General features: G+C 33.7%; 1 protein-coding gene across 2 annotated transcripts in view; it reads right to left on the reverse strand.

Moving 5' to 3' along the window:
• The window catches only part of LOC106719271 (leucine-rich repeat-containing protein 4B-like), a 211,775-nt gene that overhangs the window by 76,729 nt on the left and 107,818 nt on the right, over positions 1–27,228 (reverse strand). For both annotated transcript variants that reach the window (XM_045677985.1, XM_045677983.1), the window contains one exon: positions 21,440–21,493. In XM_045677985.1, the coding sequence (XP_045533941.1) occupies positions 21,440–21,448 (9 nt within the window). In that variant the 5' untranslated portion in view covers positions 21,449–21,493. The remainder of the gene's footprint in view (positions 1–21,439; positions 21,494–27,228) is intronic.

Below are 27,228 nucleotides of genomic sequence, written 5' to 3' on the forward strand. Positions count from 1 at the left end.
AGTCTTAATGGCAGTTGAACGAAGCGAAAATGTTTAATAAAAATAAGGGGTGGTAAACCTTTTCGCAAAATAATGGAGTGTCCGGCCACTCTCTCTGAGCGTCGTTAGCAGACTCAAAACTTCGCGGCTTCGAACAACATTCGGTTTGCGTTCGGAATCCGTAATGATTAACGTTCCACGCTCCTCGCTTATGATTGTTGTTTCTGTTACTTAGGGCTGCCGTGTTTTGTTCCCGCACAGAGTACCCATTTGTTTTCAGATGATACTGAGCTGTGGAAACAGCTCTGTTATTTATGCGACAAAATATTTGTAAAACTCGGGTACGTTTTACGTTTTTAATTAATATTTTCAATATTATTAATATTTTGCTATGGATTGAATTTCAAATGCAGTACTCATAACTTCTGTATGAAGATTTAAATATGTATTTTGGATTAACTAAATTTTATTATTAACTAAACTTCTTCCTGTGTTAAAATAAAGACCTAATAAGTTGTGAAAACATACCATGTTGTCTTATAAAATTAACAGTTTGTTTCATTATAAAAATTAAAGTATACCACTAGGTACGGCGGTAGGTCGCATTTGCAAACAACGGACGAAAGAAAAACAGTATACAATAACAAGTGGACGTTACAAGGTATCAGCGATCGTCGTCGTGGCCACGTTAATGAAGAGTTAATCCGCGCCGTCTCTGCAAACGCGACAACAATCGCGCTGTTTGCCGAAGGCTCCAAAACATTTGCCTTGGAGTATCGTAAGCGTTCCCTCTGTAAATATTGAAGCAGCGTGATTGGAGAATTGTTTACTTGTCTACCGACGAATCTAGACAACGTGCTGTTGAACTTTGACAGTCTAAAAAAGTACACCTTTTGTATTGTCAATATTTCAAAGTTACTTAATAAATTTAACGGATTTATTTAGACATGAAACTAACAGAAAAATGGTGGAAAAACTGTAAGTCACTTCCCTAAAGCTATAAAAGCACCGAATGGAATTTAAAATTAAATAAAAGAAAAGAAAAATTATCCAATCGAATAAAATAAGTCCGTAATTGGAAAAGTTTCTGCAACAATTTCGCTGTACTTTATGTAACTACGCGCAAGTTCTAAATTGAAAAGTTGTAATTAAAAGAGCGGGAACTTAATTCAATAGGGCAGGTGTGCGGAGCAAGGAATAGGAAATTAATCATAAGCGAGTCGATAGAACGCCAGATCCAATCGAAAGGATAATAAAATCAAGCTCTCTAGAAACACTATACCACCTTTTGCGATTCTATTCTGAATTTGAAAAGAAAATTCATATTTTTCCTTTCAAATTTTTGACATCTTGTTAAGGATGTGTTGACTTACATTGAAGCATTTTTGAGCTTTGCATAAAATCATTTTTAAGTTGGTTTAAAATTCTAGAGAACTTTCACGGAACGAGTAAAAATTTACTCATTTGATTTGATGTCTTCTGGAAACATTATTTAAAAAGTATTTAGTCCGTATTAACATGCTGCTAAAATGAAAGAAACAAAACACAAATCTTGGAAAAATGTTACTAAAAAAAATACACAGTTGTAATATATATGAAAGTAAGATTTAAACCGATAGGCCACTATCAAAATTGCCTCTAGCGAATATAACGACAAGCGTTTGGGAGCTACATCAAAAGTCCATTTCGGGGGCAGCAGCAATAAGTCTTGGTCACAGATATACGTGTATTATCAAGGGAAATACAATTTAGCTTGAAGATTTAGTAGATTCGTTAGATGAAATGTAAAACAGGCTACTTTATTTCTGCCATATGTTTAGTGAGATTTTGTCTCAATCGTTTCTAATATAAAACAAGTTTACTCAGTAACTTTATTGCTTTCTTGGTATTCCGTCTTTGAAACATCGTACCATTCAGTATTGTAAAAAAATCTTATTTACTAGAACAAAATATGAAGTTATTTCATTCATTTTTCATTTTTCCAATTCAGAAGTTATTTCTAATAGCGCTAGTTCCTCGGTAGCCGACCTCAAGATTCCAACCTTTTGAAATTCAACGATATTTTAATGGCCACTATTGGGTGCTTCGATTGAATTTTTTTGTCACCTCCAGGTTCCGTTTTGTTGGCTCTCGATATTGCTTCGATTTTACTGTTTTTTTTTCCTTCCTTGAATGATAAACACAGCTCCGTTTACTACCGCCAGTAAAAGTTTTATTCAACTTTTTGCGTTTAATGTTCTTTATTGGAACAGGAAAAACATTTTCTGTTATTGATATCGAATAAAAATAGAAAGGTAATTATGTTTGTATAAGACGTATGTTGTTTAGTCTACGTTACGTAAGAAATTTTAAATAATTCTGCATTTTAGTAAGCAAGTAAATATAAATAATTTGTACGTCACCGGAACACCAGATCTTCTAAAGCGTCAACAATTAATAATAGTCGAAAGGTTACGTAACAATAGAATAAACGAAACATGTGGTAGGCTACATTTTTTTTACATTAATGCATGACGATCGAATCCCAAAAACAGTTGGAAACCTCTGAGCGGTAAGATACAGGTAGGCATTATCGGGTTATCAGTCTTAATCATTAAGCAATGTTTACGTTCAATTTGGTATAATATATAACGGAAACGCGATAAACATACATGTTATCTAAGTTCGGTACTCGCTTACCATATATATGTAAATACGAACAAACATACATCGGAATTAATTACAATCATATCGTGCAACACATTTACATTCCATCACAGGAATCAGAATTTACGCTTAAACATGTTTATTTTGGAATCTATTTTGTGTTTTGGACTAGTGGTTTGATTGGATATGTAAAGCCGTATCTACATTTCTATCATAGGGCGGGCCATTGCCTGTCACTGGCACACGATACCTGCGCCCCCCGCGACGCCCGCGCCCTCTGTGCCTATATTGTTAATTGAACTGACATTTCAAATACAATATACCCCGTATTCTATTTTCAAATTTAAATCAAAGTGGAACGATTTAAACGCTTCAATTCGCAGGGTTTTAACATCAATATAATTTTTTTTACAAGTGGTGGTATTGTTTAATTTTTTTTATTTTATTTTAATAGAATCTATATTTTCACGATAAGTATTTTAGTCAATTTGATTTTTTACTTATGTCAATGAAAATATAACATATTTCAAATATAACACCGCCGTAACAATTTCGCTTCAATCCCTCAAATTAAAAGTATTTCTCATCCATCCTTCTAAATTAATATTAAAACCTTACTAAATTCACCAATGTTTTTCATCTTTTCTTTTGTAAAATATAACGCGTAAAAAACAAAGAGATCTGTGTTATATTATTCAATTACTTTCTATAAATTCACAAACAGAATAATGAAAAATGTTTATTTTATTTTGCAGCAAATGTAGAGTCGAATAAACTCAGAGGTTGCTACTCGACTTTTACTCTGGACTGACAATGTTGCTCGCGGCGTCACATTATGATACTCTTCAGTCGAAACCCTAATTAGAACCTAAAAATGTAGGTCGGAACGTAACTGCATAAAAAATCTGTGATAATTATTCTTTCGCTTCGTACCTATACTTTATCTTCTCTGAATTTAATTACATATTTTTTGAGATGTAAACTTAACTTTATATATCTTATTCCATATATCACTAAGGAAAATACCATTATCTTTATGTTGGCAACATGTTCAAACTATTTGGTCATTAATTAAATTTTAAGGTTAATACAACTTAGACTGTTCTTCTATTGTTTCTTATTAAAAGATCCTTGAATAAACATTTTTTGAATTTAGAATCGAAATATATTGACATATTAAGTGACTTTTCTTATCGAAAAGTGTTTCCAAAAGTTATTCAGACCCGTATCGTAGCGATGTTTTAATAAATATGATTTACATAAGAATAGTCGTTCTCGACTCAGAATACACCCGTCGTATACACCTGCTCTCTTCTCCAGAATATTTCAATAAAATAAAATATTATTGTTTTGTTTTGACATTTGTATCTTTTTACACGAACGTCTACAGATCGATGTATTGATAAGAAGTAAATTAATAGTATTATAAGACGTTGGTATCTGTAGGTATATTTGAATAAAGGTGTAAGAGACATGTATGATTAAAAATAGTATCACTGATATAAATAAAGCCTTTTGTAGATGTATAGTGAGGTTATTATTTTTTTTTTCATAAAAAAATTCAGATGAATTAAGTTCAGATAATATAAAATAGTGTAAGCATTTAATTAGGTATCGCCCGCGACTCTATCTTCATGGAATTTAAAACAACTTGTAGCCTATATGTTCTTTCAGACTATGTTCTACATCTATGACGAACTTCAGCTAGATATGTTTAGCTGTCCATCTATCTAAACATACTCGTTTACATTGTAAGAATTGTTTTATTCTTTCTCAAGCCTAGCTATAAATCAAGATTTCTTTAAAAATTTTTTTTCTTTTTGTTTTTACCTTTTGTTTTATATCTTGCAAGTTTTTGATCAAAACAAAAAGTTATTGTTTTCTTTTAACAATGGAAGTGAATCGATGCGATAAGTTATTTGGGTCGATTAAGATGTTTTGTTGAAATTAAAAAATATAACAGAGATCGTTTTCTATGTTATAATAATGTGAGTGTTTAATAACATTTTCAAAAACAGCTTTCAACAATATAAGTCGACTGTATTAGACATTTGAACGGCATTTATAAGCAACATCACAAAGAACTTCATTTCGTATGCTCAAATTACTCTCACTCTTATCTAAAGACTGTTTAAGAGATAAGATACTAAATTCGACAAAGAAACATTCGGAGAACTGGAATTAATATCGTTTATAATAACATTTAGTATATCTCCTAAAGTCTTTAGCACACCGCACCAAAAGCGAACAGGAAGCGATACGAATTTTGATATAGAACTTAGAAAAAATTGTTTAGTTTTAACGAGGTTAGCAGATACTAATAATGCAACACATAATCTAATATATAGTAAACAGCATTTTGATTTAAATTTTTCTTCCCGTGTGCAGCAGCTTTGTATTCGCTTCGCCTTCGCAGTAGTGTGCTACAGGTTTAAATTAAACGTGGCCGTTGTTTTATTCCGAAGAGAGGGTATAACAGCGTAATCACATATTTGGAGGGCGATTTCATTGTAATATGAAAGCTCTTTGTGGTGATAATCGTATAATAAATATACAGCCAGCATCTAAATAGGGTTACCAATTATTTTTTTTCTTATGATCGCAATTACTTTGTATTATGTTTCATTATTACATCGTGAGTGCCGAAAAATATTTAACCTAATAAATAACTAACGAGAACGTACGAAACTATCATTATATCACGATTTTTTTACAAGCAACTAAAGGAAAATTAGAAATTTTTCGCTGAAAAATAGTAGATAAATAAAGACAAATTTAAGAAAAATAAAGAATATTATAATAAAGAAACTTAGTCGGTTTATAAGTTAGCATTATTGTCGAAAGAGAATAAAATATAATGCGATTAAAACGCGTAAATGATACAATGTTTTTATACAAAAGAATTTAACTTTAAACTTTAAAAACAAAAGCTAATTCCCATTAAAGAATTGAACTCGATAACAAAGCGAGAGAGACCGTTTCTAACTGATAATTTCAGAAAAAAAAGGTTCCATCGCATCCCGGCTTACGGCTTGCGAAATGTTCGCTTATAAAAATAAAATCGCCGTAAACGCCCCGGATAAGATAATAGGCGACAATTAAGTTAAACAGAGGCGGCCAACATAAACGTATCGAATGTGGAACGTATCGGAGCTATTCGCGAAATCGGAACGTATCTTAATTAGAATTTAAACGTATGCCGCTAATTTATAAATTTTACCGTTGGTTTTTTCTGCGTGTTTTGTTTAGCTATTTTTAACAACTAGTGTAAAAAGTGCAAGAAGTTTAAAAATGCTTGTTTTAAATTGACTTAACCATATTGTTGCTATTTTTACGCTTAATCATTATTTATTTATCAATAAAATTATCTAATTGTGTAAATCAATGTTCATAATAATTAAAAAAAAAAATTGTTTTGACAACGAGTAACTTAAAATAGTACACATATTAGATAACGATTAGTTGATAACTTCTTTTATGCTTATAGATATAATATACTAGTTGTCGCCCTCGACTCCGTCCGCGCGGAATCAAAAAAATAAAAAGTAGACTATGTGTTCTTCCAGACTATGTTCTACATCTGTGTCAAATTTTATCAAGATCCATTCAGCCGTTCCATCCATCCATCTAAACTTTCGCGTTTTATAATATTAGTAAGATTTAAGAATATTATCATCTGAATCAAAGCATCTATATCATCTTCTATATATCAATATTATTAGTTTATCTTATTTCCTCTCTGTTCGTCCATCCGTCGATAAACGATATCGTTTCCCCTTCAAATTCAAACGCAGTTTAATTATAAAGTGAATTGGACAATAGATGTATCGCATCAATCTCGATTGAGACAATCGTACGCACAGAATGACGGACGTGTGTGAAGTCCACACACAGCGCACGTGCCGCTGGTCAAAGCTATACAAAGCTATATAAAGCTATATTAGTAGAGGGTCCGCTCTCAAGGGATAGCGTGTGAAATCGAAGCTATTATTACACTGAAAGCTACGTTCTCCTAGTCTGCATGTAATCTAAAATTATCGTTTTAATTGAATTTCGTTGAAACTTTATGTATAAGTTAGCGTAGCAAGGTTTACACTGACTTACTGACAGTAGATTACTAATTATTTCTTCTTCTCAGTAGTTTCAGTTTTTCTAGATTGTTTGTGGTTGTTAAGGAGGTGCCGTGACCCCTTTTAGTAGATGACTACACTCTTCCAAGACTGCAGTTTTTTTGCATATATGTATAACTTCCAAGGGGATGTCAACTGACGGTACCTATGATAACGTACTAGGGTATCGTTACATTTATTACCTGTATTCTTCTATCATGCTAGTATGTTTGATGTCTGCCTTGATGCTAGTAAAACTGCAACTACAAACATCGGTGTGGTTTCATTTTAAAATGCAAATGTACATACATTTGTGTAACATTATCAAACAAATGTTGTCGTACAAAAATAGAAGTTTTGGTATTAAAACTGATTGTATAATTTGGCTATTTCCTTTTATCATAATAATAATAGCTCACTATAAGATGAATATTTCTAGCGAGAACATAAATCTCTTCACTTAGAAACATTTCGTCTTTAAACAGACCGGAGATTAAGTCAAAAGTTGTAATCAGCGTTAAAAACGTTGAACACCTCTGGTCGGCGGGGCAGGGGGCGGAGGCGGGTTGATGCCGGGAACTAAACTTTAATCCATTGTTTAGCGGAGGATTACAGCGTCGCTTATCAACCGCGGCCGGCAGACCTCGTTTTTCCACGTCTAGTTTCAATTAACTGTCGGTTAATTCCGGTGCTAAGTGCGACTTAAGTCTCCTCTTAATTAATACGTTGTATTTAACCTGAGGATTAATGTAAGAGCGACGTCAGGTCTCCTAATTACCACTCTCGATTGTGTTAACCCAAATAAACGACGTTATTTATCATTGTGAAGGGGTTACACCGTTTAGAACTGCCATTAACCAGAAGGTATGCACGAAAGTCGCGCGCCTGTTGAATAGGTGCCTGGCACAGATCAATCTTTTTAATTGGACAGAGAGCAGGTGAAAGTTGCACGCAAATTCGAGATTCCGTCGAACAAAGTTCTTGCCAATTAGGGCAAAATGTTAATAACAAGCTCTCGCAATGTAAATGTTTGGATTAGTATCGGCTATCGTTTGAGTCCAATTGAGGTATTCTTCGAGATAAGCTGAACATTAGCAAAACATCGTCATAAATTTAAGCTCAATTTAAACAAACAAAATGTTTTAACATTCAATTTTAATCTTTATTTGTAACCAAGTATGATTGATTTTGTATTTTCAGAAGAACTTTAACAGATCTGTATTTAATCCTCAAACTGACATTGTTAATTACAACCATACAATTTAGATATTTCAAAAATCTGCGAGTTTCGGAATTCGTATTATCAAGTAGCAAATCAGATAAAAAAAGGTGCAGATAAAATTCCTGAAGAAAACCGCAACGTATCAATATATTTAATTAGAAACGGACTAAAGTAACATTGTAGCTCTTCTGCAGCGTAAAAAGGGCAAAGCATTCGATTAAGAGATGCGATCAGTCGCAATACAATCAGCATTACCCGGGCGCAGCTGCGGAACCCTAAATTACGGCCCGCTTAGCTGTAACGGAGGGTTCCGGTCAGGGTTGCCCTAAAGAACAATCTTCGTAAACACACTATCCGTAAGAAATAGTTTTCAAGTCAATGTTAGGCTGTAACTTTTAGTAACGCGACTTCCTTTACTAGTTATGTGTTAAGTTGCTCGATTGTTTCTTCGGAAACTTATCAATGTTATGTGTTTTGTTGAGATCTGTATTGTTTAATTGTAATATCAAAGAAGTCGTTTGATCGTGATAAAGTTTTAATGTTATTCATTTTTCTTACTACTTAATGATAACTAAAAAGTATGTGAAAGTTTCAACAAACTCTGTAATAGACATTTATCTATATAACTTAAGTTTGACGAAATTCTTAATACAAAATCTACTAGTCTTCTAGTTATTAAAAAAAAAAAAAAAAAATGGGACCCACCTGCAAGCATTTCCTTTCGATTAAAATATTTTTCACCAAAATCGGACCACCAGGGGCGGAGTTTCGCGGTAACACACATAAAAAAAAATACAGTCGAATTGATAACCTCCTTCTTTTTGAAGTCGGCTAAAAAAAAATAATATACTAAATTTTTATAGTAACGTAATTCTCGACAAAAAATATAAAAATCATCCCAAATTATTGGATAATAAATAATCTAGCAACCCTATTTAGACACCAGTGAAAAAAAAGAAATGCGAATTGACAATTTAATCTAGAGAATTGTTGGTGCGGCTGAGCGGGCGTGCACCGCGCCTGCATCAACGGTTAGATAGGTACCATTCAGACTGCACTAGCGGGTGCGGTGGCGGGCGCGGGCGCTCGGGTCTTGGCGTCTGCGTATTCACAGTGGCGATCGAGCTACGAGTGTCATTGCACATGTGATAGGTCGTTCTCAAACTTTGCTACGTATTTAGAAGACATGGATGAAGATTTGTTTTTATTAATGGAAAATTCATACTTGAAATGGAAATTTCAATATATGAAGTTTGGCACACTCGATTTAAATAAAGGAAGAGAAAATTTTGGAGAATTTTATGTATTATACGCTGATTTACGGACGTATCCGGATAAATTCTTTGAATACACGAGACGACGCTTCGGCGGGTGAATCAAAATGGTTTAGAACCACACGCGTAGTCGCCTAACAGACGCTATATCACTGTGAACGATACGGGCGGACTGAGCCATTAGAAACTCCCGCGCCATGCGCGCCCGCGCCCGCCTCATGAAGACGCGCAGCTCGCGGGAGCACTGTGAACGCAAATGGCGTCTGCATACATTTTGATTTACACGCGCCCGCGCTAGCACCCGCGCCCGCCGGCACTCTGAAAGAGTACATACAATATATACGTATGTGTCTTTGTTAAGTTTATTCGAGCGTAAATTCATCATAATACACGAAGATAAGTGCATCTTTCAAATACCGACAAAGAGAAAGATGTGTTTCTTTTGTTCTTTACAAATTATATATTACTAGCTGTCGCCCGCAACTCCGTCCGCGCATAGTTAAAAAAACTCCATAAATAGCCTGTGTGTTCTTTCAGACTATGTTCTACATCTGTGACGAATATTATCAAGATCTGTTTAGCAGATCCGGAGACACCTTCAAAGAAACATCCCTCCATCCATCTATCCATCTAAACTTTCGCATTTATAATATTCGTAAGATTAATAAATAAATAAATTATAATACAATAAGAGAGAGTTTTGAAGTAGTTTTGTAAATTTTCTTCGAAAAATATTGATTTTTCCCCTTGAACCTCATGACATGACCTTTTATAAAAAAAAAACAAAAAAAATATTTATTTCAGACCATTATCAGTCCATACATTGTTAGTAAAGTAATATTTTATACTGTTTTATTAAGTACTTATGTACGTAAAACTTTGGTTATTCATATTAAAATTACAACAATTTTAAGACAGGTCACAGTGGTACTATGTATAGTATACAAATATACTTAACACTTTAACCTGCGAAATAAATTCCACCATAAAAACAGTACGTTATGGTACAAAATTTAAAAACAGCAATGTTTAGTATCTCTGATATTCTTCAGTCGCACGCATAAAGTTAATAAATAAGTAATAAAGATAGGAGTGACTAACGAGTCTTCTAAGTAACGGTTGATCAAGCGACGGTAAGCCACGCATTAATGCGTGGTTACCGTCGCTTACATGCCTTCTTTCCCACGATATATACTTAGTAAATTATACCGTAAACGTCAAATAATTATTATATCAGTATGATCTGAGTTAATAAGTTATTCCATTATTTTATTCACAATCGACAGAAATTAAAAAAATATGTCTAAAAATTTAATTCAACTACATTTTTAGAATCATAATATTAAACATCGTTAATAACAACTCGTTGTTATATCACTTTCACCATTTTCTACAAACAAGTAACAAAAAAATTTGTCAAACTAAGAAATTATTGTATTTTAGATCCGGTTCAAAGATAATTTTTTTTAAAAGATACAGTGAATGGATAACAAAAACTTTAAAAAACAAACAAGGAGAGATGGGCAAAGCAAATCATCAATAGATAGCCTTGATTTTAAGCATCGGTAACGCCTTTCGCTTTTTTGTTAAAAGAACAATACAAATAAGATCTCATTTCCACTAGCACGACTAACTACACGCGACATAAGCGAATATGCAACTTTTATGATCAATCTTCTTACTATCCACTGGTGCGACGGATATAGATCTCTATATGCTAATCACGAACAGGTATAAACGTACGGCTATTGGCTTAGTGGAAAAACTGCATTACATTGTCGTGATAAAATAATCAGCTAGAATCTTTATATTTTGAGAAAGTCGACCTAAATTTTATTCATTGTTCCTAATGTTGCCAAGGTACAAAATAAATATTGAACTTAACGAATGCTGTAGATAACATCAGTAATTATTAGTTACTAAATTAGTTTATCGAATCAGATTTCTAAAGCGAAGATATTTAAAAAGAATGAAACCGTAGTCATGTGAATGTAAAAACATTTTCGACACAGAATCTTAATTTATTACGATCCAAATATGGAAAAGTTGTAAGTGCGTTTGATGTAACACAGAACATTTCGTCTTTATAATGTAACAAATGTTTATATTTGAGGGATGTACGGCGGAGCACACGTGTTTCACAATAACACCGCGATCAAAGACCCCGCCTGTCTAAACTTATGATTAAATAATAATATGTCGGTTGCGGCCGCGTTATTTGCGGTCCGTAACTCGATTTTAATGGAATATTTCATTGTGAAGTACATTGTGAATGCGGTTTGCAAAACGTTGCGAGATATACGCGCCGTCGCTGTTTTCCATAAATCTGAATTATTACGTTCAATTTTCCGTGTGTCAACAAAAATATAATTTCATTTGGTGAAGGGGAAATTGGGATGAAAATTGGTTATTTACTCTATTATTAAAGCTTTTAGTGAAATTAAGTATAAACAAAATGTAGCGAATGGAACTATATGTAGGTGAGTGCACGCCGCGCCGAGAGATGACAATATTTACTTTTTACATTTAGTTCTCTATGGTTGAGTACACTGTGTTCAGAAGACGCCTACAAACTTTTTTAAAGATAATATGTTTTATACAATCAAAATTAATAAACGATTCTCGCGGTTGATCTTGGTGAAATTTGGCATGGATGTAGATGCCTAGGATAGAAGAAAACATAGGCTACTACTTAAGCTTTTTTAATTCGGATAGTCATTAATATATTAAATGTACACTCATGATTGAGAAAGCTATGGCAAAGGTTCTAATCCTGTACAGAAGTCCGATCAAATATGGGTCCTGTGAGACTACTATGTAACTGCTCATGTTAACTTACTGCGTCAATATTGAATCTACAACACGTACACAGCTGTCTGTGTAAGTAGAAGTGTAATGCACATCTGTGCAATGCGAGAAATGTACAATCAATATAACGATTGTTGTGAGTAACGCAATAAAGGAAGCGTTACGCTTCAGGGATAGCAGAAGGGTTCGTAAGGATCCCCTTTCTTAGCGCCCCTTGCAGACAGTAGCATGTAAACAAGCGCAAATTATCTAAATATTACATGTATTGTATTGGAAATAGCAGTTTTAGGTACAGACCACCCTCGGGGTGAGTATTTGGTATTGTATGATTTAAATTTGCACAAGTTTAACTTTTCAAAATTATAATATTTTGGTTTTTAATACTTATATGACAATAGTAAAATAAACATAACTTCGTACAACTGTTTAAATAATACAGTTTTAATAATACATAATTAATAGTTTATCTTTTTTTAAAGTAAGAAACAAACAATCAAAAGAATAAATCAAAACATATATTTTTTTTTTTTACAAAATAGTAATATAAAACCAAACATTTTAGTACACTATTCTGACACATATAACCCTCAGGCATTTTCTTGGGAAAAAGGGATGTTTTTAAGTAAATACATGCAGTCAGCGCCCTTATTTTTTCCTTTAGGGCCAGGAAGTATTCGTTATCGAGCACGCGGGTTGACGGAGGGTCAGAGCTCAGAGCCGCCGCGGTCGCTGTGAGGGGCGCTACTGCGACAGATGCGTGATCCCTTGAGTATCCCACACAGGGTATTAAACAACAGATATATTTTACAGAATTTCAACCACTTTGAATTAAATTAGTTACCAGTCTCAAGGTTTTATGTGACAGTTAAAGTAAATGTCCGTAATATTTGGTGACAAATCTAAAAACGAGTTTAAAAAGTAAGTTGTTATGTATGAGACGATTATATAGAGGTTATTGTATGAATGTAAAACATTGGAAGAGTTGTTAAACTAAATAGAAACCATTTAATTTTTACCAGTAATAAAGCTTTGCATGATAGAGTATATAATTATAATTGAAACAACGATCATAAATAAAAAAAATGTTAAGTAAAGAGACAAAACGATGTGCGAAATCTCTGCTGGATTATTGATCTGTGTCAATGCAAACAAGCAGAGAGAGCTTCATTTGAGAACGATTCGTTTGACGCTAGTTGCACTGTGACTGCACGAGGGGAGACATGGCCGTGGGTCCGGACACAATTTGGGACTTGCAGAACGATACTTTACGACGATTAAATATATTTATGGTAATCTTTACGCTCTCGAGTGGCAAATCGAAGATTTCTGTCGAGATTTATCTTCTTAGGGTGACTTAAATTACTGTTTTACTCGTTGGTAACTATTTTATGGTATTTTATGCCTAATTCTTCAGTCAGATTTTTTTTCTGGTATTTAAACATGTCGAAGCTAGTTAGAATAAGACCAACTTAATTTAAGCGTCCGTTTGTAAATACTTTATTATGAATTATTATCAACTTATGAATCGAAACAAACTTTTCACAATTGTAGAATGCTTTGCGTGTTTTTTCAATGTATTCGAGAATATGTTATCGGCTTGATGAATGAAGCAGCGTTGTGAGGGTTAACAAAAATGTTAAGATAGTGATGCTATCACCGTCAAGCAATTTGTCTGAGTAATTTATAGGCAGCGGCTTATAATTAGAGATATCTCTGCGGTGAGGAAAAACGGCGTGTCAGCGTAGTTATCTTGACTACTGACCCGCCCCGTCTTCCGTTCATGCAGGGTTGGCCGAACATAGCTAGATATTTACATAATAACGGACTGTATCAATCAAATATACGCCTGCTGTATTATTAAAAATGTGTAAAAGTAATGTGAATGTAAATTAATCGGAGAACATAGAGTCACATTCTATTATTTAAGTTTTAAAAATTCTTGGTATTACTACGTATTTGATAAAGTCTGTCTACAAAAAAAGATTACTAGTTCAATAACTATGTACGGATTAAGCTTAGCAAATCATACCTAATTTAATTTAATTGTAAAATTCAATTTTGTCCTAATAGTTGGTAACCCTGTTTAATCCTAAACACGTATCTGATTAATTAATAACCTGCACGTTTTTCGTGCAGTGGGACAGTTAATTAGGCAGGCTGCATGACATCGGCCGACGCCTACCGAACGATGGACTGATATGGCTACTTTTTAATTAATTACTGCTGCGTCAAAACTAAAGGAAAGTGTAGAAGGTAAAATAGTTAACGTATATGCAGATTGCAGCGGTATTATATTTAAAGGGTTTTACTTGTACCTAATGATACAGCTTTTGCTATTGACACATTTGAAATATAATATTTTTTTTTAGTTATTTACTTTGTTAAACAGCAAAGAAGTAAATTTAAACCGGCCAATGTTATCCTTAATTCACGTCTTGTCCTTGGACAAAAGCCTCCTCTAAAGATTTCCATTTCTGTCTGTCTCTTTATTTGCTTTCCTTAGTTCCTCTTTCCTTGTCGTGAGTACCATTCTGTAACCACTCTAGATAATTTTTCATTCTTATTTCTTGGCGGAATTTGGGAAATTTGAAATAATTATCTGTAATAGGTAAAATTCAATCACATTACTAAGGTGGTGTGTTTACATTAAACATAATACCCATATAAACTGGCCGGATAGAAAAACTTTTGTTTTTAAGAGACGTAATATTATATTAATAAAGTTTAAAGTAGCAAAATATACCGCTATCTGACTCATGCATGTGTGCGCTAACAAAAAATGAAGGAGCGTTCACACTACTTGCATGTGCTGATTACGTATACATGTCAGGTACGGAGCATAGTGATGCAATATAAACAATCCTTTATAAGAGTTAGATTGTCTTATTCTAAGAATACGAGTAGTATCATAAAGTTGTTATACGTGGGTGAGGCTCTGTACAGGTGTACACGGAATGAGTCAATTTGAGTCGTGACAACGAATCGAATAATGATTCAATAAAATATGAAACATATAAATTAAATTAGTTAATTACCTCAATGAAACTATGAAATTATATGAAATCATGGGATCGGTCAGAGACGTTTCCGAGACGAAAACTGTGTACTTGAAATACAATCCGAAATAAAGTATTCTATGAGGTTTTTTGTTCGTAACAAAATATCTGGTAGGGAAACACTCGCAAATCGTTTTTAGCGACGCACCCCCTTACCCGCTACTTCGCTGTTTACCTCTCTCGGATTACTCGTCTCAGTTGCGACGTAACTCTGCACATGACAAATAAAACTAGTTTAGAATCTACTCCGTATCAATTTAGTAGCAACATTTTGTTTGTGTTTACTTTTGAAGAAGATTTTTAAAAGCGCTTTCTCGTTGTTTTTTTTTTTGTAAGAAACATTTTAAAGTGCTATTCGTTTGAAGCGTGAATGCTTTTAGTGTTCAATTTTTTTAAGATGTTAATTATTATTCTAATCACATTATAACGCTTAATTTTAGTTAAATATTACATCATAAAAGTTCCTATGATGTAGTCATAATCTATCGTCTAAATAAAGCAAACAATAATTTGTCCCCTTATGCTTTCTTAAATCATTGGGCAGATTGATGAAGTTTTTGTAAGCAGCACAAATAAAATTTGTACCCTAAGAAATGGAAAAAATACATTCTTTTCTTTTTATATAAAACGTTTTCCATATTTTAAAATATTGTTTGATATTTTCATCAAAAATCATGTATAAGTTATAAATTTTTAAAATCACTCACATGTTTTAAATAATTCAAATATTAAAACTGTGCCAGTGAACAATTTTATATTTGCATTCATTGCTATATAAATGAAAGAGAACATACAGAAACAAAAAGCAAACATTCACTATTCTTCCATCTGTATCGAGGAACTAATTACGATGAAACCTCTGCCAATGTACCTTTTTCTTGGATTCTCTGAAACGTAGAGGCCACCTTTTATTTCCGGAAATGAATAGTTTCCACTAAAATGTCGGCAAATACGAAAGTGATTGCCTTTTCTAAATAAATATGTTGGTCGAAAATATAAATTTAGTTTCTATTTATGTAATAATTAACCATTACATTTGTTAATTATTTGGAGGACAATATAAATCGAATGACATGTCAAAAAAAAGTCAACTTTCGTTAAACTTTAAATAAAGTAGCAATATTCTTTCATTCTATTTCTGAGCTGGATTCTAGTAATATTTTAAAGTAATTCCTCTTCATAGTAAACTTGAAAGCTTTATTAGATCCGGTATTTTCTTTCCTTTAGATATAGAAAAGATAGTTCATAAAACCGATGATCGATGGGAAAATATTTTTAGAACGATACTAAGAAATATAGTAAAAATAATTTTTAAACGCAATACCTTGCGCAGGCTAGCTTACAGGACTTTGATAATCTAAAATTAAAATTCGTGGAAAAGAGCTCATCTCTTTTGCGTTGTTCAAAGGAAAAAAGTTACCAAACGAGCGTGCGGCCATCTCAAAACTGCAGTCACTTCGTTATTTTAGCGAAGAAGCAATACAGCGACATCTGCACAAAATTAGAAAGATGCGCTGTATACATTTAATTGACAAGTTGTCAACTAGAATTTAAAAGTCTATAATATATGCTAGCTGTTGCCCTCGACTCTGTCCACGTGGAATTAAAAAACACTGTTCTTCCAGACTATGTTCTACATCTGTGCCAAATTTAATCAAGATTCGTTGAGCCGTTCCGAAGATATCTTCAAACAAACATCCATCCATCCAAACATTCGCATTTACAATATTAGTAAGATTTAATAGTAACAAAATAAATAATGATACAATATTACTTCGAACAACAAGTTACCAGCAGATCAAATTTGCGTCCGTTGGATTACTAAACCAAAAAATATAACTAATCGATTAACGATTACACAATTTCGCACGAAGATTTTTTATTAAAGTGCAAAAAGTTATTGTGTAAACAATACAATGTTTTTGTTATCTTGACCTTCACAGCAATACTAAGAGCAATAGACCCAAATAGACATCTTAATTTGCCCGTGCTAATTGCCCGCCCCTTGCCCGACCGTGTCCGCAATATCCGCCTGACGCCGGGCGCACGATGACCTGCACTTGACATTCGGAGCCCATCGCCGCATAGATATTGCGAATTAACGCCTAACTGCCTTTTAACAGGCTCTCTTGTGTTAATTGTTGGAAATCAAACGATTGTTAATTACTGATTAAATGTTATTATCAATTGCTATGCACAAATATCAAGATTGAAGTAAATATAAAAATTTAAATTGAAAAACTTATTCATATTGCAATATAATATTTTAACGAGTGACGATTTTTATAATAGAAGGAACAATCTGCGAACCCCTACTTTCATAAAAACGTTAGTCATACGAAGAAGGCTTTATTAATACTTAATATCAATTTATACGCTTGTTTAACTTTTAAGAAATAAGAGCATTTTGTACAACAGAGTTTTAGGATGATTCTCGTTATTGTGCGCGATTCTTGTGAAATTTGAATTTTTAGCCGACTTCAAAAAGAAGGAGGTTATCAATTCGTCTGTATTTTTTTTTTTTTTTTATGTGTGTTACCGCGATACTCCGCCCCTGGTGGTCCGATTTTGATGAAAAATATTTTAATCGAAAGGAAGTGCTTGCAGGTGGGTCCCATTTTTTTGTTTTTTTTTTTAAATAACTAGAAGACTAGTAGATTTTGAATATAGCTTCAAAATTTGTTGCGAAGATTAGGGACATTTTTGCTTTCAGCGCTTACGTAGGCTAAACTATAGGACCTACATAAAAATGATGTATGGCGAATTGTAGCTCTTTAAGTGTGCTAAATAAAAGTCAGCGATAGCATATATCTATCTTTTATAGTTTTCTCACAATAACCATTTTTTTCTTCAGAAACATCAATTAAATTCATGCCCTATTTCCGACGCTATTATTCGAGTTCAGTATTAACCCTTATGTAAATAAACATGTTCATTATCAAGAGAATTTAATGTAGATTATATTTGCAATTGAAACTATATCATTCTGTCTAATAGTTTAGGAGATATCGTAAGAATAAAATTACGCGGAAACGAAAAATGCTACATGAAAAGCACAATTTTGCTTTCTGGACTTACGTAGGTCAAACTATATGACTTACATAAAAATGATGTCTGGAGTAATTATAGATCCTTAAATTTGCTAAATAAAAGTCTTCGGTGGCATATATCTATCATCTATGGATGTCTCACAAAAACCATGTTATTGTGAACAAACTTCGATTAAAATGGACACGAAAAACAGCGCCGTAAGCTTACGGCACTATTATATTATATTCGATATGAATCCTTATCCAAATAAATATGTTTTATGGCAAGAGTATTAAATGCAGATTACATTAGCCTTTAAACTATGTAATTCTGATCAATAGTTTGGGAGATATTAAATAATTAAAAACTACGCGCATTCGAAAAATGCTAGTGCGGCGCGCGGCTGGACCAAATTAAAGGTACGCTACGATGTATTAGTTCGGTAATTTTCAATTTGTATACCGATTTTGATAATTATTTCATTGTTTAAAGGATAAGTGGTTATCTGCTGCATTCTAAATTAGTTTTTGAATTGAAATACACACATATCAAATAGGAAAGTCCTTTTCTTTATTTGTCTTATTTATGTCTTTATACGTATTAACGAAATTTGTAATTGAACTTCAAATTCACTAAAAATTGTGAAATAAAACAAAAATTTTAAGAAAAAAAAATAGCCGACTTCAAAAAAAAACAATCTCAAACAAAATGCACTGAAAAGTAACCTAGAAAAACCAATTTCAAACAAAATACACTCAAAAGTAACATAAAAAAACAATTTCAAACAAAATGCACTCAAAAGTAACCTAAAAAAACCAATTCAAACAAAATGCATTCAAAAGTAACATAAAAAAACAATTTCAAACAAAATTCACTAAAAAGAAACAAAATAATGTCATGAAAACTCTCTAAACTCTAGTAGTTGCTCTCGTTGCGCTCTCTAATAGTAGGGGCTCAGTTTTCCGCAACTCCACGACAAGCGCGTATTTTGCGTGTCTCTAAACTCTAAAGAAAGTTCTCTTCTTTCTTGTAACATGTCTATATTGTATAATTATTGTTATTTTGGAGTCGGTTTCGGCCTAAGTAGGGACATAAACGTAAGTATGTCTAATACATCTCAAATATAAAATGTCATCTATTTACTTCGGCCGACACCGACTGCGAAATAACAATAATTATACAATATAGACATGTTACAAGAAAGAAGAGAACTTTCTTTAGAGTTTAGAGACACGCAAAATACGCGCTTGTCGTGGAGTTGCGGAAAACTGAGCCCCTACTATTAGAGAGCGCAACGAGAGCAACTACTAGAGTTTAGAGAGTTTTCATGACATTATTTTGTTTCTTTTTAGTGAATTTTGTTTGAAATTGTTTTTTTATGTTACTTTTGAATGCATTTTGTTTGAATTGGTTTTTTTAGGTTACTTTTGAGTGCATTTTGTTTGAAATTGTTTTTTTATGTTACTTTTGAGTGTATTTTGTTTGAAATTGGTTTTGTAATCCACGTAAGCGTTAACAGCGGGAGGCGAGCGTTTTAAATATTAACCAGTTCCCGCCAAATAGCGCCTCGACGTTTATTTTCGTAAAACAATAAGCAGATGGCACAATAAACGGATGACGCAGGCTTGTCCTCTCGTAACATTTTTCTAAACATAAACATTAAATAAGAATTTTTAATTGTTAACAGCAACTATTGTAGATTAGGAATTGTGTTGGCGCCATTTTGTCGAGTTGCGCGGGAAATATTGCAATGTATAATGTTGCTAGAGAAAAATATCTTGTATATATTAATTAATTTTATGGCAGAGATTTTTAGCTAAATAATTTATAAAATATATAGTTTTATATTCACAATGTATGATGTCGTTGTTCTTTATTTCTCTTGCGAGAAAAGAATATTTACTATTGCCAAAGTATTTGCTTTAAATATATCCACATTCGCATAAGTTACAATAGACTGGCCCCTAAAAATAAAATCAAGCAATAGAAAATTTCTTAAAACATTAAAAAATGTAATTCTTACAAGCCTACATTACAATTTGTAAACAGAATATTTATTGTGGATATTAAAAAGTTTTAATAGTAAAAGTTCCATTACTGTCCTAAAAGTTTTATTCAAAATTGGCTCTTTCGTGTTTTATATTTTTAGCATGTGTGGCCAAAGTAATATTTAGAGAATTAGAAGCGAGAATATTTGTGTAAATTCATGTCACCTCTTCGTTTATAAGCCGCTCGGGAATTTATTATAATAAATTTAAATAAAATAGCAACGGAAAACCGTGCCGAGAACTTAACGGCATAGTCCGAGAGCGTCGGCAAGTCAGGAAGGAAAGGTTTCCAAAAGTTGTACCAAAAAACCCGAAAATTAAAGCCGAACATTGTGTTTCCGTCGGTCGAGGGTCCGCGGGGTAAATATTATTCAGGCTCCGTCTTTTATTCCCTTTGTTTTACACTTTATTATTTGCGGTCCGAGCCCACCTTAGACGAGGCGTGACCGCCGACGTCCAAATTAAAAGAACCAGCACCCGGAACGAGCCGCTCCGGACACGGGGACGCGAAATACGTACTCTGTAATAATTCCCGACGAGATATTAAGCTTCCACTTTTCAATACGAAGAAACAAAGACTTTAATGTATCAGATGCGGGCTTTACGCAGTTCTAATTGACGAAATTCGACAAACACAAAAAGTTTTTGCACGCTTCGTGGAGTGGAATTGTACGTAATTAGTAGGACCGATTCGGGCAGGGGAAGTAGCTATCCGTTTCGTCGGCATCGTAAAGACGGAATTTTATTCGAGAGAATGCGTTGCCTCGGGCCTTTATGAAAACTGTCCCCTCCTTCAGCGCGGATTCTGTAATTTGTGCTCCTCAAGTGATTCCTAAGGACAGTTCACCAGATGGTGCGATATTGGACATTCGAATTTTATGCGTCAACCCTCGCCGGCGACGTTTCATTCTGACGGATCGTAAAACGAGGAATTCGTCAACGAGGGAATATAGACTACGTGCAGGTCTGGCAGGCCGCAGAGAACGACGGGAATGAATTCCAGATGAGCCTTTATTTATATTACGACGGCCTCTTGTGACCTTTGTCGGGCAAGAGATGTCAGCCGAGCCTACTGTTTTGTTTTGTTTTTATTAAGCCATAAAAGTTACTACAGTAAAATTACTTGCAAAAGACGAAAAGATTCATGTTCTTAGACTTAAATATGTAAACGTTTGGATCAATTCAACTAACACTCGTATTAATTGAACCAATTCAAATACCAGAAATATTTTAAAGTTAACGACTGCCTTAATTTAGGTAAACTCACCGTTAACATGTTGAAATCCTTTTTATTCGAATGTAGTTTGTCAGCATAGACGTTCTGAAACAATACAAGTTATTGTATTAGACAAGTTAAAACAATCACATATTTTCCAGGAGGTATCTTAGAAATAGCCATTTAGGAACTGATCTAAAGCAGATAGACAAACTGCTACAGTTAAAGGCACTTTGTACTTAGTGTGTAAATTGTTTAACCCTTCTTTCATACTTATTTTAAGGAGACATCTAGACAAAGATCAAACTTTATCAGTCGAAGTAAGTTATTGAAAGGAAAGTATTTTATTAGGTCAACCCTTTCTTCCCAATCAAGGCAGGAATTTGTCAATAGGAGTGGGGAGATGTAGGGGTGGAATCGGGTCGCTTTGTCAGAGCAATTGCCTGCGACGCCGGCACCTGAGCCTTTGTACAAATGTTGCGAACACATGCCTGTAATATATTAACCCGCTTCAGACACGAACGAGCCTCGCTCGGGGAAAACGAAAGGAATAATGCGAAAAAGTATGTTATTGTACGTGAGTATGTTATACTCTATAATCTTGCACGAAACATGGTGCTGTTCTAAAAATGTTTACTTCCTACTTGAATTTAACAAGGTAGGTATTAAAAAACGATAGACGTGACAATTTTGATTGTATACGATTGAAGACGTTGCATTTGATGAGTAAGGTGCTTTAAAATTTTGGTTCTCTCTTTCGTACAAAAATTCTGGTAAAGGGATGTTATTTTGTTTTTGAGTTTTCGTTTGTCTTCTGTATCACATCCTGTAATTGTCATATATGTGTAGGTATAAAATTATTGTGTTTGAGCTTTAAAATGTTTTAATTTCTTCTGCCTAATACTTATTTAAAAATATACAAAAAAGAGTATATTTTGGACCGTGTACCACAATAAATAAATACGGTCCGTCCACGAGTGCTGGCGGTGGACGCCATAATTCATGGTCCCCCGCGTCGAGCGAGGTCCGGACGTTTTGTACATTTTGCGATGCAGCGTGGACACCCGAGTGTGTCGTGTCCGCGGTTTTAGACGATTTTAATATTAAATTCTATTTGCTCCTAAAACTGGGGAACGAATTTTGTGATAATATAATCGCATCTTTATGTCAGTTCCTTGTTCAAATATGCTGAACCTTTTTGAAAAATTATTAGGATGTTAACCAAAGTATTAGTATTCAAATTAAAAAATCTACATTTCTATTTATGTCTATGAAATACCCAGGAAGATAAAGTTTGTAGGTACATAGTAATGTAGCAAGTAATGTGTCGTCTGCAATATTTCGTTATAACAAATAAATTTAAATACAAAATGGACCATCAAAGAGAAAACGCTTTGCGTTACAATTTGAGTACTTCAATCTACATACGAAAAGTACGACTCAAGCCTCCTATAAGCCAGTTGAGTAAAGTCGACGTTGAGTAAATTATTCGTTGAGCATTCTGCTCAGGTATTAGCAACTGACAGCGCTTGTTAGATACTATTAGCGCAACACGGGGTATTTGCATGACAAAGGCTCCGACGGACAGGTTTACTTGAGTGTTGGTTTTCAGGGTATCGCGCATTAACTCGTATGTGTAAGTAAATGAGATGAGAATGTAAAGGCTTTGTTAAACTTCGCCTTGTCAGGAATATATAGTTACTTATTTAAATTATAATAATAATATATTTTTAACCTAAAATTCGGAGTTTTACAGATGAATTTCAATCGCAACATGTTAGAAATCTTTTATAAAAAAATGAACACATACATAAAACTATGTGTTTAAAGTTGTGTAGTTTTAATAACAAAGAGAAAAAATGAATAAATGTCAAGCATTTCTTATCTAGCAATAATGAAACAAACCACGTCAATACACTAGTAAGCAACAATAAAAATTGTTTTTATTTACCTGACCCAAATTGTTACTTTATGAATTTGAAGAAATTCGTCGCTTCGACATGTTACTTTGTGTGTGTATTATTTCAGTGGACAATTCAATGGAACAAATTAATGAATTGAATATTTTTATTGAAGTACGGCTGGGATATTTTATAGTACCTTAAAGCAGTTTTAATTTTATTTATATAGATGGTGATTACGTGGCTGAGAAGAAGAAGAAGATGCTTATTTATAGATTCAGAGGTAGATAAATTTACTTTGTCACAATTTTGACACACGCTTTCTCCATTTTTCTATCGGCGAATTTTATGCATCACATGCAGTGGCTATTCACGGTATAGCTCTACTTACTAATTAATTACTGTTCAAGCTAAAAAGTTGAGTAAACTTTTTGAAACCAAACCATTCGTAGTAATAGGTTAAAAGAATAAGGCTCCCATTACCATAATGCAGTAACGCATTAAGGTTGAGGTCGTTATTTAATGTCTATCCAATAACATGTGAAAGATATCTTCGTATTCATGGAGATCGCCGCCACAGGCTCTTACGTGATTGGTCCTGCCCTTTTCCCTTCCGCTGTATGCATCAAACGCCTCTCACACCCTCGTCAGCTAAGAATCTTGACCCTCTTTAACCAAATGTCGATTTTAGATATAAATATATTGGGTATTAGCATATCTTATGATCAGATTTTCTTACGTCTGATATTTTTCTAATCTGTTAAACTTTAGTGTGCAAAACTGCTTTATAAATCTTTTTAAATTAATACATTACATAAGTTATTAATCGTTTAATTATCCTTAATACATAAAAGATACTATTGCCCGTCTTTTTATTTCAACTCAACATTCAACAATGCGTCACTGCGTCACAAAAGCTTTGTCCCTAAAAATAAACACGCTTCAGTTATTCATTGCTTCAACCTTTACTATTTCCAAACTAATTGCCTTAGACGTAGCGAAGTCTAATGTAACTTGGAACAGACCTTTAATGCTTTCATACTTGACTGATTTATATTTGTCTCCGTCACCGCAAACAAATACATCTTCAGCCGGGTGAAAAATGATGCGCCGCAGAGACAGTGCCGCTAAAATTGTTTCTTGTCCGCTGCAGGACTACGGACCCTTGTGATAATAAACAGAAACTAAGAAACGTTAATGGTAATGGAAGAATTAATAGTGAAGCTGGAGTTTTTCTCGCCGTAAATAAGAAATATAATCAAATTAGTTTAGTTGTTAAACAAAACAATGCTGTCGGAAGATCTGCTACTGTTTAAGCTTTTCGTACAGGAGGTAACGTAAATTTTCAAAACTCAGATTATAAACTTGCGTCGTGACTATCGCTCCAAACCCACAACGTTGAATCGTCGACTCAAGTGGTCTATTTGGTCAGTACAGGCATGGTGATGAAATGTATACCCTGCCATCTTTAAAATCGCTGCCACTTTTCTCAAGAAAATTTTGACAAAATTTTAAGCCCTTCTTATACAAAGCATCGTAAAATATTCGATATTTACACACCCGGCGATTCTAGTCGTTAAGCGATTTACGCGATATATTGTTATGGACACACACATACACAGGCTCACGTTGTCAATATTTTGTTCTTAGTTCCCCAAAGCCAGTCGCGGGCTACCTGTTTGTCAAGATTGTAATACACCCGTTGTAAGACAGAAAACATTTCTATATTCCGAGATATTAAAATAAAATCTTTAAATAAAACAGTATAAAAGATAAACTAGAAACGGAACTCGGAGCGACATCGCCGGACCGAGAACATATTTTAAACGGGAAACATTCCATCTTTCCATTTCCGACCAACCTTAGGAAATTCTGTAAATTGCGGTGATATTCAGATATAACGGCGCTAGTAGCGAGACAAAGGAGTGGGCTAAGCGAAGTAGGTAAGCCATAATCTATTAAGCAATAATAGGGATATAGCGGGGAGAAACGCGGGGTGTAGCCTAGCTCGCGACTAATTGGCGGCGAACAAAGGAGCTCACACAAAGCTGGATGGAACCCGACTAAAGGAGTCGAAGACATCTTTATACGAAACGGTTTATAGCACGGTACGGTATATAATCGTACATAAACGGCCTTCGTTCCTTGCTAAGGATAATGGTAAATCTGAGGCGTTCGCTTGCTTACCTCGACTACCTACAAAGATATCAATATTGTAAAAGATAACATTATTTTAGAATATAAATTGTTGAACTGAGAATTATATTAAATTGTATTAAAATGTTACCACAAAAATAACGAACGAAATTCAGACCGCCCACTCGCAAATTGTTGTTTAGTTAAAGAAATCAGGTTACCAATTACCAAGAATTTGAATATTTGTCGAGAGACGAAGATTGTTTTGCATCTTTATAACATTTCTTATATTCTAACAGTAAATTATGAAATATTATTGAAGACTTACAATTTAGTATACAAAGAAATATACATTATTTTGATAGAACGATTGTCCACCATTGCGGGCTCTCATAAACTTTGCAGAAATATCTATACATATATATAAAAGAAAGTCGTGTTAGTTACACTATTCATAACTCAAGAACGGCTGAATCGATTTGACTGAAAATTGGTGGGCAGGTAGCTTAGAACCAGGAAACGGACATAGGATAATTTTTACCCCGTTTTCTATTTTTTATTCCGCGCGGACGGAGTCGCGGGTAAAAGCTAGTAGGTTAATAATCAGAATTCGGTGAGTTCCATTAAGTGTGCATAAATTATATACAACAATCAGTATGAACCACTACAGGAAACGGTATGATTATAGTATAATCTAGTTATAAATCATGGAATTGCTTTTAGCATATCGCAGCAGGCTTGAAGATTACACGCCTCTGTTAGCGGTGTGTCGGTAGTGAGGAGTGCAGTGGATTTGCAATCGAACTATAAATACGGTACTGATGCGAGTGAGTCAGAAATATGGGTATGGGCATCGAGCGCAATTTTATCATCCGACTAAGATTGCATCGCACCTAAACTAACTATAATACATGCAGGTTAATGTTAATGTTTTTAAAATAAAAAATATAGTGATTAAGTATTTCTGCTCTGCAGTTCACTAAAATTAAAACTAAAGTTTTTTATTGAAAACAAACGTTCCTTTAGTCTTTGCAAATATTTTATAATTTACCAAGTTTTGGATAAAAGAGTTTTAAAATTAATGTATTGATGTAAATAAAGTAATCATTTAAGTATTTATTTAATACATTTACATGATACACAGAAACAAGAATTACGTTGTATAAGAATGTATGACAAATAAATAACATTAACGAAGGAAATGCAAGGCAAAAGGCATTTGATTTACACACAGCTATATAACATTTTACTATACATACTAAGAAAGCCTTTCCACATGCTCGTTCATTACAAAGGTAGCTCCATCTGGCGGAATGCAAGTAGACCGCAGGTGTTCTCTGGGAGTGCCCATTCCATCGGCACATTCAAATATCTCCGTAGCTTTACTGCGCGGGGATTCGAAGCGCATTCCGCCTGTGTTTTTACTGAACCGTTAGGAACATTGAACATTTTATGCACCGTTCTATCGACTTTATTGAGTTGGAATTAATGAGATTGACAAGAAAATAATTGGAGAACGTTACAATTTAATACTTAAAATGTTACAACCAGATAATGCAATGAAATAATGATATATCAGATCCAGTGTATAGCAAGAAGGTATAGTTACGATAATGAAACGAAGTGTACGATAAGAATCTATTTCATGCTTTGAATGAAACATATCTATCGTTTAAGGTAATCCAGAAGAACGAAGCGAGAAATTAAAAAATTAGAGACAGTAACAAAAACTAAATTTTATATCTATCCAATTGAGTTGAATTGAAACAGTGATCTGATGCGTATTAAGGAGCTAGGTTGTGG

Source organism: Papilio machaon, chromosome 1 (assembly GCF_912999745.1).
Source record: "Papilio machaon chromosome 1, ilPapMach1.1, whole genome shotgun sequence".
Lineage (NCBI taxonomy): Eukaryota > Metazoa > Arthropoda > Insecta > Lepidoptera > Papilionidae > Papilio > Papilio machaon.